Here is a 19,072-nt window from a genome sequence, read left to right on the forward strand (position 1 = left end):
AGGGATACAGAAATATGTAAATGAAGGCAAAACTGTTTTTCCACAAATTTGGGAGGAGGGAGTTAATTGAACCTCTGTCAGACAATAGAATTTACATTGGGTTAGCTACCTACAGAGTTGTAAAATAGCCGCGTGGAAACAGAAACTTATGCAATAGGACACGCTATAGACACGTACTTTAGGTTTCCTGTCACTTCTGGGAAATCTTTCCCAAACTTCAACTTGTGAATGAGGTGCAATTTCTAGGTTATCATATTTATTACACTATATTGTCTGTAACTCCTCCCATCCCCACATAAGAACATGAGGTTTTTGAGGCAGACACTGTGAGTTATTCAAAGTTTTCTCAGTCTGATCATCTGCTTCTAAAGGAGCACAATATTCAAAGCGGGTAGCCACAAGAAGCCACAAGATAAACATATTGCACATTAGCAGAGCTTCCGTCTTATTCTAACATCTGGGGAAACACATTTTTACATTAAAGCAGATGCTGCCCTCCCCTTCATACTCAATATTTCCTTGTTTTATTAACCATTTCTATTTCAAGGCCTGAGGGATACCTTGGGGATACAAAAATACACCAGAGTGGTCTGCAAAGATGTACCCCAAGCAGGAAACAATTTTGATAATAAGTGGCACTAGATTGCAGGGGGGGCCACTGACACATTGAGAATCGTATTCCGACCAGCCTGGGGTGATAGGTCTTCTGACACAGCAGCCTCTCGGTTCTTCTTGGCCCCGAGGAAGGTCCTGGTAGGACTGGCTGTTTTTATAAGTCTAGGGGTGGGGACTGGACATGGAATAACAGGCTGCTTCCAAATTGGGAAAGGAGTATGTCAAGGCTGCATATTGTCACACTGCTTATTTAACTTATATACAGAGTATATCAAGCGAAATGCCAGGCTGGATGAAGCACAAGCTGGAATCAAGGGAGAAACATCAATAACCTCAGATATGCAGATGACATCACCTTTATGGCAGAAAGTGAAGAAGAACTAAAGAGCCTCTTGATTCTGAAAGTGAAAGAGGAGAGTGAAAAAACTAGATTAAAACTCAACATTCAGAAAACTAAGATCATGGCATCCGGTCCCATCACTTCATGGCAAATAGATGGGCAAACGATGGAAACAGTGACAGACTTTATTTTTTTGGGCTCCAAAATCACTGCAGATGGTGAGTGCAGCCATGAAATTAAAAGACATTTGCTCCTTGGAAGAAAAGTTATGACCAACCTAGATAGCATATTAAAAAGCAGAGATATTACTTTGCCAACAAAGGTCCATCTAGTCAAAGCTATGGTTTTTCCAGTAGTCATGTATGGATGTGACAGTTGGATCTTAAAACTGAACGCTGAAGAATTGATGCTCTTGAACTGCGGTGTTGGAGAAGACTCTTGAGAGTCCCTTGGACTGCAAGATCAAACCAGTCCATCCTAAAGGAAATAAGTCCTTGGTGTTCATTGGAAGGACTGATGCTGAAGCTTAAAATCCAATACTTTGGCCAACTTATGCAAAGAACTGACTCATTTGAAAAGACCCTGATGCTGGGAAAGATTGAGGCAGGAGAAGGGGAGGACAGAGGATGAGACGGTTGGATGGCATCACCGACTCGATCGATGCACATGAGTTTGAGCAAATTCCGGGAGTTGGTGAAGGACAGGGAAGCCTGGCATCCTGCAGTCCATGGGGTCGCTAAGAGTCGGACACGACTGAGAGGCTGAACTGAGGGGTGGGGAATGGAATCCTGCTAGGAGTCGGTCCAATGGGGAAGAGACCCTGCGCCGGTTCCCAAAACGTCGAGCCCCTCGTTGCCTGCGGCCTGAAGCGAGCCCCACCATCCCCGCGGTGCTCAGACCCTGCGCTCCACGCCTGGACGACCCCCACCCTTCCGAGGCCCCGCCCCGTGACGCGAGGCCCCGCCCCCGCGACGCCCGCTTCCAAGATGGCGGCAGCGATTCCTGCCCGGCTGTCCGGGTGGCGGTGACGACGGGCGGCAGAAGGCCAGGTGTGTAGGCTGGAGATGGTGGGGTGAGAGGCCCTGGAGAAAGGTTTGAGAGATTGGGAAGGTGAGAAGTTTTGGGTAAAGGCTGTAAACAGCCTTGAGCAAGGAGGGAGACCTAAGTGCAAGTCCGGACAGAGGCCGGCGGTCTCACTTTGCAAGGTAGAGCAATCGCCAGAGGAGGTTGGCGTGGGATGAGATGAGGCTGCTTCGGAAGAACTGGGCTGTAACCCCTTCCAGACCGCTGACCACGCCCCTCTAGGTGAGCTAGCCCAGGTTCCTGACAGGTTCTGCCCAGCCCTCCCTCTCCCTATCTCATTTCATCAATAACCCTGATCCCCATCCTCGCTAGGATGGAGAAAGGTAGAAGAAGGTAGAGGACGCCACCCCCATCCTATTTCCTGCCGCGCTCCGGGGTTGTTTGCTTGCAGCTCCCAGGTGGTCACCTCCCTGCACCTGCGGAGCTAGCTCCCATAAATGTGAAGAACGGAAAGGAGCCAGTTTCTTCCGCCTCCCTGGGTTCTCTTGAGGCCACTTCACAGTCCTGTTAGGACTGCCTCACCCAGATCTCCAGTAGTTGCCCTGTCCCCACTCCCCAAACAGGTTGGTCCTGTTGGGGTGGGGGATGGTTACATACCGAGTGAATCTGACACGCTATAGGATGGCTGGGGCAGAGCCGGGGACCTAGCATCTCCTGCTCCACCCCTTTTCTCTCCAACCACTTTCCCTCGCTCGCTTCCCGAGCTGGGAAACCGGCTTCACCCTGTTCCTGCCCTCTGCCCCTCTGGGGGTGGCTGGCTATCCTTGACCACTTCTGTTCCAGCTGGTCCCAAGATTGCTGTTGGCGTGCTGGATGGAGCCTGTCTCTGTCCTCTGTTACGTTTCCAATTTTATATAATGCTTCACATCTCTGCTCCCCCGGGACCTCCTGGAGTCCCCATGATCCTGAAGAAGACAGTTTGAATCTAGGTGAGTCTATCTCTCCCCCTCTAAAATTGGAAGGAATGTTCTCCAGAGAATGCTCTGGAATGGCCTTGGGACCTGAATGATGTAAGCATTCTTGGGGGTGGGGACTGAGTAGGTGGTGGGAGGGGTGGGGGAGAGTGAAACTTAGGCTGGGAGTGACAGGTGGTGCGGCCTGCCGATGGTTACATTCTATTTCTTTCTGTATCGGTGTGTGCTCCCTTCTGTGACTCTGTTCTTTTCCTTTTTCCTCTTTACCCCTGCCCACCACCTTCATCAATACCCAATGATCTCTCTTCTGGCATGCTGCCTTCCTGCCCACTCCCAGAACTTTCCTCTCTCTCTCATCCAGACCCCAGCACAGAATGTTGCGGAGGTTGCTGGAGCGGCCCTGCACCCTGGCCCTACTTGTGGGCTCCCAGCTGGCAGTCATGATGTACCTGTCATTGGGGGGCTTTCGAAGCCTCAGTGCCCTCTTTGGCCGAGAGCAGGAGCCGGCATTTGACTATTCTCATCCCCATGATGTCTACAGTAACCTCAGTCACATGCCTGGGGCCCCTGTTGCCCCAGGGGGCCTCCCAGCTCCTCAAGGCCTGCCATACTGTCCCGAACGATCTCCTCTCTTAGGTGAGTGCAGAAGGAAAGCAGAAGGCAAGGCCAAGGTGTGGGGACAGGGAGGCTTGGACAAGTATAGGATGGCAGCAGTGGGTCTTCAAACTGGAGGGTCATGGAACTGGAAGGTAGGCTAATGTTGAGATAGATGGACTCTAAATTTGGAGTTTCGACTTGGGTTCTTTGATTGAGCCACAGCTTTCCATTGCCTGCCTGTTTATGGGCTCTTCATGCCTCAGGGTAGGATTAGGAGTTAGTTGGAAGTCCTGTTCTCTCCACCTGCTAACTGTAAGCTTCCAACTTTGTGAGGCAGGGGAGAGTTAAGGAACCCTAAAATAAAGCAGGCTAGGTGAGGAGCCTTCACCTTCCAGACTTTGCAAAGTTGTCCCAATGATGGGGAACTCAAGGTTTTGTGAGATTTCTGAGCAAGCCCTTGGGGGAGCTGAGTCCCAGAATCAGACTGACAGGGACATTTCTCCTTGACCTTCTAATCCCTGACCTTGTCATTCCCTCCCGACAGTGGGTCCCATATCCGTGTCCTTTAGCCCAGTGCCATCGCTGGCAGAGATTGTGGAGAGGAATCCCCGGGTAGAACCGGGGGGCCGATACCGCCCTGCAAGGTGTGAGCCCCGGTCCCGGACAGCCATCATTGTGCCCCACCGTGCCCGGGAGCACCACCTGCGCCTGCTGCTCTACCACCTGCACCCGTTCCTGCAGCGCCAGCAGCTTGCTTACGGCATTTATGTCATCCACCAGGTACTCCCAGTTCCCACGCCACTGTGATTTTATAAGGAAGCCTCAAGCAAATTCCACTCCACTCTCATATAATGGGTCTCAAAATAATTAAAAGAGGGTCAGACTGTGGAATGTAAGAAAGCAGCAGCTTGCACTGCTCTGCCAACATATCAGCCCCATGCTTCTTCTTAAGGATATTCCCGTTGTCCTGTAATCTTCCATGATTTTTCTGTTGTTGAATTTGGAAGTGGATAGATTTGGGCTAAAGTTCTGGTTCTGCTATTTGTTCCATATGTGACCTTGAGCAACACACCCAACCTGCTAAAATGAGGCAAAGAGTGGTAACCAATATACCACCTATTTCACATGGTTGTTGGGATTAAATGCTAAATAGTAGCATGTGTGTGTCAGGCACATGTGTGTTAGTTGCTCAGCCATGTCCAGTTCTTTGCGACCCCATAGACTGTGCCAGACAGGCTCTTCTGTCCACGGGATTCTTCAGGCAAGAATACTGGAGTGGGTTGCCATTCCCTTCTCCAGGGGATATTCCTGACCCAGAGATCGAAGCCAGGTCTCCTGCATTGCAAGCAGGCTCTTTACCATCTGAGCCACCAGGGAAGCCCATCCGGCACATACTGATGCTCAAAAAATTTTGTTGAATGAGAAAACAAAGAAGTTGTCTTTCTCTTCATCCTCTTTATCCCATAACCTGCTTTGACTTCCCTCCATTCACTTTTATGCTTCTTCTCCACGCCACCTATAGACCTAGTTGGTCCTCCTCCATTATCTTCCAGGCTGGAAATGGAACATTTAACAGGGCAAAGCTGCTGAATGTCGGGGTGCGGGAGGCCCTGCGAGATGAAGAATGGGACTGCTTGTTTCTGCACGATGTGGATCTCCTGCCAGAGAACGACCACAACCTGTATGTGTGCGATCCCCGAGGACCTCGGCACGTTGCTGTTGCCATGAACAAATTTGGATACAGGTAGAGGGCACAGGACGGTACTGGAAGCAGGGTATTCCACCATCCAGTGGAAGAAGGAGGGATGGCTCCCAAAAGACGTGTGGAATCCAAGGATCTTTCTTTCCCCAGCCTCCCATATCCCCAGTACTTTGGCGGGGTCTCAGCGCTCACTCCTGACCAGTACCTGAAGATGAATGGCTTCCCCAATGAATACTGGGGCTGGGGTGGTGAGGATGACGACATTGCTACCAGGTCAGACTTCTTGCCACCACCTTCTTCCCTGACCCCAGCCTGGATCCCTATCCTCTAACACCAGCTCTAGCCCTAGTCTTTTAACACTAATTTAGCTCCCTGGTCCTGAACGGTGCCTATTCCTCTCCCTTATCTTTGCGGTCTACCCAGGTCAGGCTTTGCATGCTGCTCCCCCTTCTGTTACCTTTCAGTCCCTTAGTGCTGGTTAATAACATTCCCGGGAGAGAAGACAAGATCAATACAATCAATCCCAATAGTATCATGGGATTCCAGAACTGGAAAGGGGCCTAGAGACTGTTTAGTCCTGCCTCTGCTAGGATTGCATCCAAACCACTTCCTGCAGAGCTGGAAGAGGAAAGGCTCTGCTTCACATAGTCCAGAATCACTTTTTTTTTTTTTTTTAAATAAAGGGCCTGTGCCATTGGCATGATGCCAGCTTATTTTTAGCATATAAAACATTTTGACCTTCAGCCTCAGCTGACCCAATTTCATATGTCATTTGACTATTTGGGCTTGATATGCTGGGCCCCTTGCTTCTCCTCCCGCTTTGTCCTCTGGGAAGAGATCTCTATGAATTCTTGTCTTCTGTATGTGTGTAAAGCACCCAGCAATTTCTAAATGTATGTATTCTTTCAGTACCTTCCCCAGCCATCCTCACTTCTTGCTTCTGTGTATCAGAATTGGAGTTCATTTCTTCCCAGGTCTTGATTTCCTGGTTCCACACTTTTCTTAAATGTGGGTGGGGGACAGGAGTGCATCAGAGCTGAGGCTGCTCAGCCACTAATCTCAGTAAGAATTGCTGAGCTTGGGTCTGTGGTTCCCAGTTTTGTCCTACCTTTTTTGACAAAATGGTTCCTCTCCCTGTCCTTTCCAGATAGCAAAGGCAGCTCCTGGGAGCCATTTGGGAACAGGTGGGAGGTGCAAAGCTACCTCTGCCAATGGTTTATAGCCCCCAGCGTGCCTGCACTAGGCCCTGAGGGTTTGGAGACAGCCAGCTTTTACATTCTCTTCAGCCTTTCCTTCTTTCTGTTTGACTTTTCTGTTTGCCCTTCCAGTACTCGGCCCTTTGTCAAGTTAGTAATAGTTATTCTTTGTGTAAAGAAACATGCAGTTCCTCCCTCGCTGGCCTTAGCTCTTCTTGCTCACCTGTCAGCAGCTTTCTTCCACTCTGGATCCTCCAAGGTGCCCTCACTTTTCCCATAGGGTTCGCTTGGCTGGGATGAAGATATCTCGTCCCCCCACATCCGTGGGACACTATAAGATGGTGAAGCACCGAGGAGATAAGGGCAACGAGGAAAATCCCCACAGGTAGGACGGGAGGGTTGCCTGGGAATTACTAGTGAACCCTTAGGGCTCTACAGTTTCTAGATTCCTGGCTGTTCCTTTCCGGGTCTCAGTCTCCAATCTGTAACCCTCAGGTTTGACCTCCTGGTCCGTACCCAGAATTCCTGGACTCAAGATGGAATGAACTCACTGACATACCAGTTGCTGTCTCGAGAGCTGGGCCCTCTCTATACGAACATCACAGCAGACATTGGAACTGACCCTCGGGGTCCCCGGACTTCCTCTGGTCCCCATTACCCGCCTGGTTCCTCCCAAGCCTTCCGTCAGGAGATGCTGCAGCGCCGGCCCCCAGCCAGGCCTGGCCCTCTGCCTACTGCCAACCACACAGCTCCTCATGGTTCACACTGACTCCTTCTTAATCATGAAACTGACTTTCCCACTTTAATCATGAAACTGAATCAGAGGGGTTATATTTTCCCCACCCTCAGCTCCTCACTGCTCTTAGAGGGATGTGAGGAAATGAACTTTACTGCTGTGCTAGGGGCAGGGGCCTCTCCTCACTGCTGGACTGGAGCTGGGCTCCTCTGGCCCTGGAGGTCTCTCTTTCTAGGGTCACCTGCCAGGGCTTATGACTGTGAATCCTTGATGTCATGACTTATGTGATGACTCCTAGGAGTCCCCTGCCCATGGGGTAGGAGCAGGGCTGGACCCAAAATCCCTTCTTCTTCCATGGAGAGAAGAGTGATCTGGCTTCTCCCGGGACCTCTGTGAATATTTATTCTATTTATGGTTCCCAGGAAGTGTGTTTGAAGGAAGCCCCTCCCTGGGTACTTTCTGCCAGTAATGGAGTAGCTCCCTCTTTTGGACCTGGCTCAGGGGGCTGGGATTTTGATATATTTTCTAATAAAGGACTTTGTCTCGCCTCCGCTCCTGCTTTCTGCGTCCCAGGCACTCTTTGCCTATCTTTGCTCACCCACCCCCACCTTCTGCCCTTGGATGACAGAACAGCCAGGCCAAGCCAAGCTTTAGCAACTTTTATTTTCATGGGTGAGAGAATCCCTGCCACCAGGGGCAAGAAGAAGTGGGAGCTGAGGATCAACTGTTGGGTTCTGTGCCCAAGACACGGGCTGCTGCCTGACGCCCGCTCTCTATACAGTCATTGACAGCAACCCCCTCATAGGAGGCCCCAGCCAGAGTCAAAGGCAGCTTCTGAGCAGCCAGGAATTGGGCAGCTGACTCTGAAAGGGAAGAAAAGGAATATTACAGCTGGGGTCTATTTTCACGGCTCTTCTCAGCCCAGCTGCTTTCTCAACTTACCCAGTTTTTGCCAGTGGCCTAATGTATACTGGGGGATAGAGTTCTGGGGAGAGAAAAAGGGATACAGGGAAAACATTATTATTGATATCCCAGGCCTGGGTGCTACATTCCGTGGGGTCACAAAGAGTCAAACATGACTTAGTAACTGAACAACAACAGGCCTGGATAGACAGTGCTTCCAAGCCTGCCTCTACTAGGTAGCTGAAGAGTGTTTACCTTGTGTTACCAACTCACCTTGTGTAGATGGACCAAGCAGTGACTTGGTGGCTCATTCAGTCCTAATTGAGTGGCAGCAGCTTTCTCTGCCTCCTGTTGGAGCAGCTCCTGAGATAAGACACAGCCCCTGGCTTCTAGTGTCTGTAACCAGGAACCTCCCAGCATCACCTAAGGAGGGAAGATGGCACTGACCAGCCTGGCCTTACTGCACTGGGGCAGAGAGGAGCCCTTTGGAAACCCCCACTAAGCATGGCTGCCTTCTCTCACAGTCAGTCTGAGGCCAGGCAGGCTCCCATCCTGCTCAGGGAAAGCAACGGAGTCATACACAATTCCCAGGATAACTGGATCTTCTGAGGATGGCACCAAATGTCCAAATCCCTGAAGAAAACAAAGAGAATGGGTCAGGACGGAAGGGTTCCAGTTGAGCCCGTGTCTGTCTCGCCTCCTTTTCTGAGTCACACCTGGACAGGCAGACGAGCTCCTCGGTACTGCAGATTCACCACAGCCACAGACACAGCAGTGATGGTGCTCAGGGCACGGGCCAGAGGTGTGGCCTCAGCAGGGAGCAGCTTGCTGAGCACTGGAGGAGAGAGCAGCCTGCCTCAGGAGGCGTTCCCAGTGCAGTTTTGGCCACCCTCCTTAGGATAAGATCCCCACAGGGATGAGCAGTTCAAGGGCATGGTATGGTCCCGTTGGCCCAGGAAGAAGCTAGGGTGCCTCACCCTGGCTGGGGAAGGGGAGGGTGGCTATCCCATTACCTGAAGCTGGAATGGCACTAATAATGTGGTCAGCCTCCAGGCTGCTGTCCTCTAGAGACACCTGAAAGGATGAAAACATTAAAAGACAGAAATCATGGGAATTGTGCCTCAGTTTTCCAGCACCCAAGTGGCAGGAGAGAGACTGGATGCTGACTCAGGATGAAGAGACTGACTATGTTGTCAGAACAAAAACCATCCCCCTGTTACTCCAGCAAGTGGGCCAGACAAAAGCCAGTGGGCCAATTTGGAATGTTTAGTGGAGCTGGGTGGTTCTTTCCCTTAGCTGGGAGCCACTTATATATAAGTACTACTTCTATCCACAGATCTGGATCAGATGGTCTTGGAGGAAGGTCCACAAAGAAGGCCTAAGAACCTGGGGTAGCCCATACTTAAGCAGCTTGTAGGACAGAAGAAAAAGAGAAACTCCAGTCCTGGAGTTTAAACAAAGATGAAAACTCTAACACACAGGTTCATTACAGTCCAGGAGGCTCACCTACCTTCCAGCGCCCTTCTGCCTGGAGACTGAGCCCACAGACTGGCTGGCCTTGGAGAACACTGACACCCCTACTAGTCAGGTGGGCGTGGAGGGCCTGGGGCAATGTCTCCAGCCCTCCACGGAGTGACCACTGGCTCCAGCGCTCAGCCCGAGCTTGGCGAATAAGTGCTGAGTCCAGCTGTGGGCCCCGGCCTGCAGGGAAGGAAGCAGAGAAGAATCATTAAAATAGCACCCCTTGCCTCCAGTCCCTCATTCTGGCAGTCCTTAATATCTTCAACCCTTGAACCAACTGCCCCCTCACCTGCCCCCAGCAGCAGCCCCAGTAATATGGAACGATGGGTTTGCTCAGCTTGGAAGAGACTGGGAAAGCAGGACCTGATGCTGAGCTCACGGCTGTTGCCTGCAAACACTCCACGGCAGAGACTGTCCATGGCTAGAGACGCCACCTTAAGGGTGAGACTAGGATTGAGAGGCCAAGGAACAAACTGCACTAATTTCCACTAATCCCTGCTTGGTAGGGAATGGGGGCAGCATGGGTTTACTTGGAAAGCAGTCTGGCTACAACAGATGGATGGGAAGGAAGTGAAGGCATTCATCTCAACACTGAGTTTGGGGGGCTACTGGGTACGAAGAGAAGAGGGCATTTTCAGAGGCTACAGAAGAGGCCCCAGTGGTAGGTTTGGGCCCCAGTGGTAGATTTGCAGCCGGTTTAGAAGGGGAGGGATCTGGGGGCTTCTGGGTGGTGTTACCTCGGGACCAAGGCGGCGCTGGGCAAAACTGTGCACAGTCTCATCAGGGTCTTTGCCACGAGGGGTGGTCAAATCCCTCAGCCCAGCCCAGAACAGAGGTTTGGAGAAGGGAGGTGAAGGGCGGAGGAGCCCCCTGCATGGAGGAAGGCACAGTGAAAAGGGAGCTTTGATTTACCTCTCCAGCTCCAGGGGATCATTTCTATTCGTTTGGCCCCTTTTGCTGGGAGGGCTGACAGACTGGGAGATGAGGAAATAGAAGGGATGTGAGGAAAAGGGGCAAAGGAGAAGGATGGTAGTAAGGAAGTGACAACGTTACCTGATGCCAGAGGGCAAGGCATGCAGAGCACCACCTACATACAGGAACCTGTTCTGGGCAGCTGGATGGTCTCCCCGGACCGGCAACACTTCTGAGTCCAAGCCAAGCTCAGAAACCTGCTCTCCACACGTCCTCAAGAAGAGGATATACTAAGGAAAGGACTGGCCACCAAATCCACTTGCTCCCCTTAACTCTATCCTCTAGTGAAGGCCTCTCCGCAATACCTCCTAGGCATTGCACAAGCCGCTCACCAGGAGCAGGGTCCGGGCTCCCAGGGCTCCTGCCGGCCGAATTCCTCGAGGTCCAAGTTCAAAAATGGCACCATCTGGCCCTCGTACTGAGCGGATCCAGCCTCCCAGGCGCTCGCTGCCCTCCACCAAGACCACCTGAGGGCAAGAGGGAGACACTGCAGCCTACAGCCACAGCTTCGGCGGCATAAGTGGTCAGGAGAAAAAGGGGGCGGCGCATTCGCTCCTGCTGGAAATGGGAGAGAAGTGTTAAAGGCGCTCCCTCTGGCAGCGTGGCGCACTCACCTTGGGGGGACAGGGGGCCCGGCTCAGATAGTAACTGGCGGCCAAGCCGCTGATCCCTCCGCCCAGCACGACCACGGTCCGGCCCATGAAGAAACCTGCGGGTGAAGAGGCACTACGAACAGCGTGACTGCAAGCAGCCTGCTCTCCAGAAAACCTGCGAGCTCCGCGTTCCACCCCCGGCCATTCGCTGCTTTCGGGGAAACCCAGAGCCGGCGGATGGGGTGGTGGAACTCTGAGGTCCCCTCCCAGGGCCTAGGACTCACCCACGAGGGGAACGAGAAAAATGAGGCGAAAGGAGGAGGTAGAGGTCTCAGGGCATCACCCCGCCGGCGATCCGGGGGGACAGGGGAGGCGGATAAGGGCCACGCCCACGCTATCTGCTCGCGCAGGGCTCGGGGACCCAACTGGACGCCGGTGTTCTGGAGCGCTTTCCCTCCCACCCCTATCTAGGCCTAGTGCTTTCAGCCCGTAGCCTCCGCCCCCAAGCTTTTTGGCCTCTCCGACTCTCCGTCCATTCTAGTCTCGCGGATGCTCCAGCCTGTAGAAGGCGGTTCTCTGAAGCTGGAGATTAACTGGTTCGGTGCCGGGCTGGAGAGAGCGGCCATATCTTGTACGACTCTCCCTTCAGGGCTGGAGCGGCGAGAGCTGAATCCTGGTCAGCATTCCCCAGGTCGAGCTTCCCAGGCCCCACCTAGGGTGAGAACCCTGCAGGGAGGGTCCCATGAGCTTTGGTTGTAGGGAGAGTAGATAGGGACACTGGAGGCTGGTCCGTGGGGAGGTGGCTTCATCAACAGCTCCTTGATGTTAGCAACAGCCTGGGCCTGTGGGAGCTAGGGCAGCCCGGCAGCGTACCGTGTTTATCCACAGGGGTCCCTGGGTACCAAGCTCTCGAGAGGCAGCCCCCTACGCTGGCAAAACCCGTGGACCCCCGTGTCCGCCCTCTAGCTCCAGGATTCCTTACAGCTTCACGGGTCTCAAGTTTGCCTTCCCTCTTCTCCTCCCAATGTAAACCCTGGCATCACCGTGTCCTGGTCCCATCGCATCCCCACCCCCACGGCTCTGAGCGTGCCCCCATCTGTTCGGAGAGGGAACTGGGTCCCCGGAAGACTCCCCATTCGGCCTAGTTCTGTATCTCCACACCCTTAAAACACAAATACAAATAAGGACATCTTTTTTTTTTTTAATAAATTTATTCACAAAAAAAGTGAGACTGTAGAGGATCTGGGGGCTGTACACGGGCAGGGGCCTGTGGAGCTCTGTACATGGGACTGGGAGACAAGGGAGCCTCCAGGTGAAAGGGTATTTTTTAATAAAAAAAATAATGGGAGGTACAACCACCCCCTCCCCCCTCCCCGATTAAAAAGACACAAAAATAGACGTCTCTGAGGTAAATGGGGAGCCTGGGGGCTTAAGGGTGTTGAAAGGGTTTCACAGGTGCCAGGGCATAAAAGGGATGTCACAGGCACCGGGGTGGCTCCTGCATCAGTTGGTAGAACAGCACGTAGCCCTCACTGGACGCCACCTGGTTTTCACTGACAGGGGAGACACTAGGAAGAAGGGACATAGGGAAAGAGGTGTGATCATCTCTGCGTGTTCTACCTCCCCACAAGATCAACCTCACAGCATCCAGGTAGTGATCAGGATACCAACCCCGCCCCCACCGCCCGGCACTGTGCTCTCCTGGGGCTTCGTCTTTGGGAAAGGTGTCAGGGCTGCTGTGGGGACAGGGCCGGAGGGGAGTAGCAGGCTCTTCTCACCGAGAGTCATTGTAGACGTGCCAGCCAGTCTGGCACCGGCACAGGGCTGTGTAGTGGCCATAATGGACGCTGCCCGAGTGGTTGCAAAGGGCGTACAGCTGATACACGGGGCTTCCTTCAGGGTTACAGACGACCAAATCTTACAGTCAGAGCTGTGCCCCGCTCTCACTCTTCCCTCCCCTGCATGGAGCTCCCCAAGACCTTCCCTATCAGACTCACCGGCTTTGTCACTGGCGAAGTCCCCTAGGCTCAGTCGCTGCAGTGGGAAGTCTACACCTACTGAACTTTTCTTGATGGAGCCTCGGGAGGCGGAAAATCGATTAAGATCTAAGCTCTGGTTAAGGAGAATTTGGGAGGCAGAGGGTCTCTGAGGGGGGCTGAGGAATTGAATGTTGTCCACCACCCCTCCTGGAACACATTTGGGGAGCGTGATAGGGAAAGGTGGAGTGGCCGGCTTTTCCTAAGGCAAACTGAATTCCCAAATGTCCAGCTTCTGTAAACATGGAAAATGTGGAAAAAAGAATGAATGGGAGAAATAATCTGAAGATTAGGATACGGAGCACGAGAATGCGGGGGAATCTCTGTACTGTCAACTTTTTGGTACTTCGTGTTTTCTGCCGACATCGGTCACACACCTAAATAAATGTCAAATTATGTTATAAGGTTAACGTGTTTCTCACCTCAGCTAGCTTTTCTGGCATCCTGACTCACAAATTCACTGTGCTCTGCTACACTTCTGCATCCTCTGGGCCGCTGCCCTTTGCCCTGGAAGCACCAGGACATACCTGAAACTCCTTTACAAACCCTGACACGTGTCATTCTTCATACTCAGGCACCATGCAACCCCTTTTACACATATGGAGCTCCCCACCCCGGCTTCCCACCCTTACTATATCCCTTGTGAACCCCCACATACTGGGGCATTCTCCGATTCTAGCTCTTCTTCCTTGGTGAAAAGGTTGAAACAATCTCGCAGAGACACCTTGCCCCCAGCAAATCCTTTCTGGGGGGAAAGGGGAGTGAAGGGTCAGCATGGTATGAATTTACTTTTCCAACTCTTCGCAAGTAATCCAAGCTTCATTTCTGCTCCAGAGACCCACAGGGTTCCCTCCCACACTAGGGGTGGGAGGGTTGCATCACAGAACCCATGTCCCATCCACCCCTGGAATCTTCTGGAATCCCACCTTGGGGATGGGCAGGGACAGGTCACAAAAAACCTCGAAGGTCGTGGAGCGATACCCACAGGCCTGGCACTTGAGACAACTTTTCAACTGGCCCACAAACAGGTCTAGATAGAAGCAAAGAGGCAGGAGAAACAGTCACTATGGGATGCCTAAGGTGCTTTCTTGGAATCCCACCCCCTTACCTGACCTTTCCTTTCCCACCACCAACACTCCTCACAAACCCCCAACAGCTTTACCACCCAGTCCTGTTCCCATACCCCTCAACAGTACTGATTTTTTCTGCCAAGCCAGCACCGCCACCCCCACCACACTTTCCCCCATCACTGCCTTACTTCATACCCACGATCTTCCCCCACACACAGACACACAGACACTCCCTCCATCACTTTGTTTTACTCCATACCCACGATCTTGCTGTCCTCTCTTTCCAGGTAACGCTTCCACATTAGGTTGGCTCGATCATCATCGCTACCACAAAGCAAGGCAAGTGGGAAGCATCCATAAGACAGCAGGAACGCTGGGCACCCCCACCACCACTGAAATGATCCACAAAGCCCTGTACCCCACCCCACCCCATACCCGACCCCCTCTGTGCCCCGGCTCCTTCTCTGAATTTCAAGAAAGAGTCAAAGGAGCCCTCCTTCAGAGGACTTTCTGGTGAGAGGAAAACAAAGGAATGTAGACAGGGGAAGAACATGCCATCTTCCTCCACCTGGCTCCAAACCCCTTTTGTACCTTATAAATTAATTATCCCCTCCTCCGTCAATATGGTGACAGCCACAGCACTATCTTCTGCTTCCATCTGCGCCCCTCAGCCTCCTCCTTCCTTCTTCCTGCTTCTGCACTGCTTCACAAACCATTTTCTGAACTATGTATTTCCTTGGACCCTACAGCCTCAACCATGACTAACTCACTTCTATGAAGGATGAATGCTGCTGATAAACTACTGGGGAGAAGAGGGAGGGGGAGCAACCTTACCTTAACTCAGGTTCTTCTAGCAGAGCCCCTCCAAGGCGGGGTGGGTGGGGAGCAGGACTACTGGCCAGGATTGGTGGAGCCCGGCGGCCTCGGCGGTTGATTTCGAGGTGTAGCCGCTCCATGAGGAGCTTCAGAAACTCTTGGGCATCCTGCTGGCTGCAGCCAGACAAAGAGCATGGGCAACTGACTCCTCCCTAGTCCACAGTCACTAATCCGTTCCCAGACATCTGTCCCCACTTCCTGGATGAAGAGCATCTCAAGGCTCAGAATGAGGCTGCCAGGGCTCCTACCCCCAGACAAGGCCAGAGAGAAATCCCATACCCTCCAGCTCTCCCACCTGTATCCAGAGAAGGAGGGGACGTATTTCTGGAAGACAGCTCGGAATCGAGTAGGATTCACAGCTTCACAGGAATCAGGGTGCCACAGGGCACCAATCACATCTGCAAAGGCTGTTAGGATGGGAGTGGGGAAGGGAAACAAAAGTTAATGACTACAAGAGGGAAGCGAGAGGAGGCCCAGAGGGTGGAAAACAACCTCTAGGAAATCAGACACAGGGAAAAACAGATACAACTGCCAGCTTTCAGGCTCAGGGTCACTGCTACTGGCAGAGGAACCTACAAAGTCCTTTTTTTGGGGGAAAGAGGACTTGAAAGGGGGGAGCAGGAGTTGTGGCCCTACCTTCAGTGAGCTCCTGGGCTCGGCCCCCTCCAGGCACCTCTTGACGGAAGTCCCTTCGCAGACAGAAGTCCCGAAGAGGCCGGGTGCTACTCAAACACTGTAGCACAGCATTCAGGAAGCACTGGGGAGCAGGAGAGACCCAAGAAGCCTTAGGAGAACTTCAGTGCTGCGCTTCTAGTTTCCCTCCCCATGCCTGTCACCAGCACCAGTCCAAATTCCTGTTCGGAAGGATGAAGAATGGCTCTCACCGTGTTCCCCAGATTTCGGAGGCCAACATGACCAGAGCCCAGAAGCAGTGTGTGATGAGCCTGGAAGGTCAGTACAGAACAGTCAACAGGTGCCTGTATACCGTACCTGGCACTTTAACCTTCCCACAGCATGCTGCCCACTGCCTTCCCCGTCCCATCCTTCACCCCCAAACTCTACACTTCTTCCCTCACTGAGTATCAGGGTCTCCCTACCTCACTGGCCATGAGCAGTAAGCCCATCACAGCTGAGTGTACCACGGTCTCAGCCATGGCTGTCCCATCTGTTCCCCACTTACTCCTCTGCCCAGCTAGCCGGCGATGCAACTCCTGGGGCAACTCCCCAAGCACTGGCATGGTTGCCCAGCTGCTCCCCACCCCCACCTTGCTACCCGCAAGGCCCCCTCCTGCACCCGTGGCCCCTTTCTACACCCTCTCCTGATGGCTCCAACTTCAATCAGCCTAGCTCACTTAGCTCGGGGAAATGGGCAACCACATTAGCTCAGATGTTCTGAGCCCGCCCCTCCTTCGCTCCAGAGATTAATTAAACCTAGGCAAGCATCCTAGGAGAGAAGGCACAGCAAGGGAAATTAAGGGCCTGGGGACCCAAATAATTCCAAATGGTTGAGTTAATTCCTTGGAGAATGAAATGGCAAACCATGCTGGGGAGTCACAGACAAGCCCAAAAAGGGTCTATGAGGCTCAAGAGTACTTAAGTAAGGGAGAAGAGAGTCCACACTACTGAAATGAAGGGGTGAAAAAGAAATTTTGGGGAAAAGGAGAAAGGAAAGCCATATGATGGCAAGAAAGCTGGAGGCATGGAGGAACGTGTGGACATGGAAGGCCACGTGTGCTGGCGAATCCTCACCATCTTGTCATCGGAGTAGAAGGGTTCAGAGGGCCGGGCAGATATCACGTGGAAGGAGCCATGGGGAGTAGGGGGCTCTGTCCGTATGCTGAACAAAGTGGGTGGCCCAGGAAAGCCCCCGAGGCGGCGGAGAGAGGTGCTACGTCTCAAAGGGGGTGGCTCAGGCCGGAGAGCCAAGCGGCTCAGTGCAGCCCCCAGCTCTCCAGTGCCACGGTGCCCTCCCAAGGCAATCCCCATTGGACGCAAGTCCCCACTGCTCACAGACTTGGAACGGGCTAGGTTGGTCCTGGATGGGAGAGGCAGAGCCACAGTTGGAGGTGGTGAGCCAGGCAGGGGAACTCCATGATCTGCCCGAAGTGGGCCACTGGGACGAGGGCCTGAGGTCCGTCCCCGTCCCAGCTCCAGTTTCTTGAGCCGTTCCTCAGGGGGACCTGGCCTAGGAGGCAGAGGTCGTAACATGGGATTTGGCCCAGGGGCTGGGTTTCGTCGCTCCTTGCTCCGGGCCCGGGGAGCAAATGGTAGCTTGGATCCCACTCGGGGCTGGATATTAAGAGGTGGCTCTCGGGTCCGTCCCAGGCGGTGCTCAGAAGCCTGGGGCATTGTGGACGCCACAGGCTGGACCTGGGAGAAGAAGACAGGGTCAACATTTGAACATGGAGGGAGGTGGGAACCTAGGCTACCATACCTGGCTATATGCATGGAGGGCAGGAACCGTATCATATCAGTCATTGTATCCCCAATAGCTAGCATAGTGTTTGGCACAAAGTAAACACTTAGTAACCATTGAGTAAATGAATGAATGAATGATAGCAGTCCAGAGGTTTGACTCTACATTCCTTATCCTCTTCCTGCAGAATATAGCTTTACTGGAGAGCCAATGAAAAGACAGTTCCTATCTCGCCGGTCTTTATAATCTAAATGTTCATGAAGGTCCCCCATACTTGGCTAGTCAAGTGGGATGTGCTCTGGGTCATTTAGAACCTGTGGTCAAATAGGGGTGTGGATGCAAGTACAACAGCCCCAAAGATAGCATTCCATTCTCAAACCTCTGCCCCTCCGGGCTGCAAATGAAGCAGATTAAAAGGGTGACTTGCCAATCACTCCCTCCCCCCGCCTCTGAGCTCCAAAGTGATGTCGGGGCTTAGGGGCAGTGGCGAGCAGGGAGGACGAACAACTAATTCCCTGACCCTCAAGCTCTGCACCTCGCCCACCACAGCAGCTTTCAACCGGGTCCGCCCCCCTCGAGGGCAGAAAGGCCGAGGCTGCTGATTGGCTACGGGGTCCAGAGGCATATTCTCCACGATCCAAGGATGCTGGTCCCTCCAGCCCAGTTCTCTCAGGCCTGCCAGGACCCCAGCGGCTTTGCCTTTGTGGAGGGCGATCTCTCGAGTCTGGAGCAGTCTTCCCTCGGAACCCCCCACGCCATACGCCCCGGACCGTACCTGTCCCCGAGTGAGGCGGCGGGGGAGGCCAACCGGGGTCAGGCCTCAGCTCAGGGCCACCCCCTACTACCCTCGCGCAGCGCCCCCGCGGGCCCGGCTGCAGCTTTAGCCGCAGCTATCGCCCAGCTCTCTCCCGCCGCAGGGGCCGCCGCCATCTTTGTTGGTCCCGCCCGGCCACCGGCCACCGGCTTCACTGTCTCTCAGGGCGCCTGCGCACCCACACTCAGAATCCACCCACTTGCATCCTCGGCGCTTGCGTGAACCCGCCCCCTTGGCTCCGCCGCTGACACCATGGAAACACAGCCAACTTTAGGACCGCCAGTTCCCAGCTCTGCCAAAAATTTTCTTTAGACCATCATTCCAAAACAAGTCCCTAAAGTAGAGTCCCATCGCCCCATCTTGTGGCCCTAAAGGATATAAACCTGACAATCGTTGTATGGCCCCCCCGGCTTGCAGCACAGACCTTCCCAGGGAGCAGGGATGCGAACGTAGGGTCCAGCCCACAGAACAGAGAAGTATCCACATAGGGATGGGAAGCTCCTCGGAGGGTAGGGAATACTGACCCTTCAAAACCAGTCCTCAGTCATCTTGCAGGCCGAAGCAGGAGGCTCCCTGCTCAAGCACATGAGCAGACTTCAGCAGCAGGGACAGCAGTCAGGATTTCCTTTCATTCTGGTCCAGACCAGAGCTTCCTCCATTTCCCCCTCCCCCCTGAACTAGGATGGTC

At 53.3% G+C, this 19,072-nt stretch overlaps 3 protein-coding genes across 11 annotated transcripts; 1 reads left to right on the top strand and 2 right to left on the bottom strand.

The window, feature by feature from the left end:
- The first annotated feature begins 1,910 nt into the window (after positions 1-1,910).
- Positions 1,911-7,730, top strand: B4GALT3 (beta-1,4-galactosyltransferase 3). 2 transcript variants are annotated; one of them, XM_061400852.1, is made up of 8 exons: positions 1,911-2,260; positions 2,822-2,967; positions 3,290-3,588; positions 4,094-4,329; positions 5,103-5,293; positions 5,402-5,524; positions 6,728-6,832; positions 6,943-7,730. In XM_061400852.1, exons 3-8 carry the CDS (start codon positions 3,327-3,329, stop codon positions 7,214-7,216), a joined length of 1,191 nt encoding a protein of 396 aa, XP_061256836.1. In that variant the 5' UTR covers positions 1,911-2,260; positions 2,822-2,967; positions 3,290-3,326; the 3' UTR covers positions 7,217-7,730. The 2 variants fall into 2 exon arrangements, with proteins under 2 accessions (XP_061256836.1, XP_061256826.1); XM_061400842.1 differs by having other exon boundaries at positions 3,314-3,588.
- Positions 7,731-7,827: 97 nt separating this feature from the next.
- On the bottom strand, positions 7,828-11,650 carry PPOX (protoporphyrinogen oxidase). 7 transcript variants are annotated; one of them, XM_061400773.1, is made up of 13 exons: positions 11,457-11,650; positions 11,194-11,288; positions 10,912-11,046; positions 10,661-10,776; positions 10,345-10,477; positions 9,897-10,041; positions 9,597-9,787; positions 9,100-9,160; positions 8,803-8,921; positions 8,609-8,719; positions 8,360-8,509; positions 8,126-8,168; positions 7,828-8,046 (listed from the first exon to the last, which is right to left on the bottom strand). In XM_061400773.1, exons 2-13 carry the CDS (start codon positions 11,278-11,280, stop codon positions 7,904-7,906), a joined length of 1,434 nt encoding a protein of 477 aa, XP_061256757.1. In that variant the 5' UTR covers positions 11,281-11,288; positions 11,457-11,650; the 3' UTR covers positions 7,828-7,903. The 7 variants fall into 7 exon arrangements, with proteins under 7 accessions (XP_061256757.1, XP_061256765.1, XP_061256793.1 ...); XM_061400781.1 differs by having other exon boundaries at positions 11,194-11,305; positions 11,457-11,644; XM_061400809.1 differs by lacking the exon at positions 11,194-11,288 and having other exon boundaries at positions 10,661-10,792; positions 11,457-11,640.
- A 145-nt stretch (positions 11,651-11,795) lies between these two features.
- On the bottom strand, positions 11,796-19,049 carry USP21 (ubiquitin specific peptidase 21). Of its 2 annotated transcripts, XM_061400707.1 has the most exons (13): positions 18,909-19,049; positions 16,904-17,524; positions 16,039-16,098; positions 15,791-15,911; positions 15,450-15,561; positions 15,113-15,268; positions 14,538-14,602; positions 14,135-14,238; positions 13,867-13,953; positions 13,507-13,585; positions 13,170-13,277; positions 12,951-13,065; positions 11,796-12,740 (listed from the first exon to the last, which is right to left on the bottom strand). In XM_061400707.1, exons 2-13 carry the CDS (start codon positions 17,501-17,503, stop codon positions 12,650-12,652), a joined length of 1,698 nt encoding a protein of 565 aa, XP_061256691.1. In that variant the 5' UTR covers positions 17,504-17,524; positions 18,909-19,049; the 3' UTR covers positions 11,796-12,649. The 2 variants fall into 2 exon arrangements, with proteins under 2 accessions (XP_061256691.1, XP_061256699.1); XM_061400715.1 differs by lacking the exons at positions 13,867-13,953; positions 18,909-19,049 and having other exon boundaries at positions 16,904-17,503.
- Positions 19,050-19,072: the final 23 nt, after the last annotated feature.

This window comes from Bos javanicus, chromosome 3 (genome assembly GCF_032452875.1).
Source record: "Bos javanicus breed banteng chromosome 3, ARS-OSU_banteng_1.0, whole genome shotgun sequence".
NCBI lineage: Eukaryota > Metazoa > Chordata > Mammalia > Artiodactyla > Bovidae > Bos > Bos javanicus.

Bases quoted from the DNA above. Each gene is read 5' to 3' on its own strand.
- USP21 (XM_061400707.1), bottom strand. From the start codon at position 17,503: ATGCCCCAGGCTTCTGAGCACCGCCTGGGACGGACCCGAGAGCCACCT. The intron at 14,239-14,537 runs GTATGGAGTAAA...GCTTCTATCTAG, and splicing joins AGAGGACAGCAAGATCGTGG to ACCTGTTTGTGGGCCAGTTG. The intron at 13,586-13,866 runs GTATGTGGGGGT...ACATTTATTTAG, and splicing joins TAGAATCGGAGAATGCCCCA to GTGTGTGACCGATGTCGGCA.
- PPOX (XM_061400773.1), bottom strand. From the start codon at position 11,280: ATGGGCCGGACCGTGGTCGTGCTGGGCGGAGGGATCAGCGGCTTGGCC. The intron at 10,777-10,911 runs GTGAGCGGCTTG...TGTGGAGAGCAG, and splicing joins GAGCCCGGACCCTGCTCCTG to GTTTCTGAGCTTGGCTTGGA. The intron at 8,169-8,359 runs GTGAGTTGGTAA...TTCTCTCCCCAG, and splicing joins GCTTGGTCCATCTACACAAG to AACTCTATCCCCCAGTATAC.
- B4GALT3 (XM_061400852.1), top strand. From the start codon at position 3,327: ATGTTGCGGAGGTTGCTGGAGCGGCCCTGCACCCTGGCCCTACTTGTG. The intron at 4,330-5,102 runs GTACTCCCAGTT...ATTATCTTCCAG, and splicing joins GCATTTATGTCATCCACCAG to GCTGGAAATGGAACATTTAA. The intron at 5,525-6,727 runs GTCAGACTTCTT...CTTTTCCCATAG, and splicing joins GATGACGACATTGCTACCAG to GGTTCGCTTGGCTGGGATGA.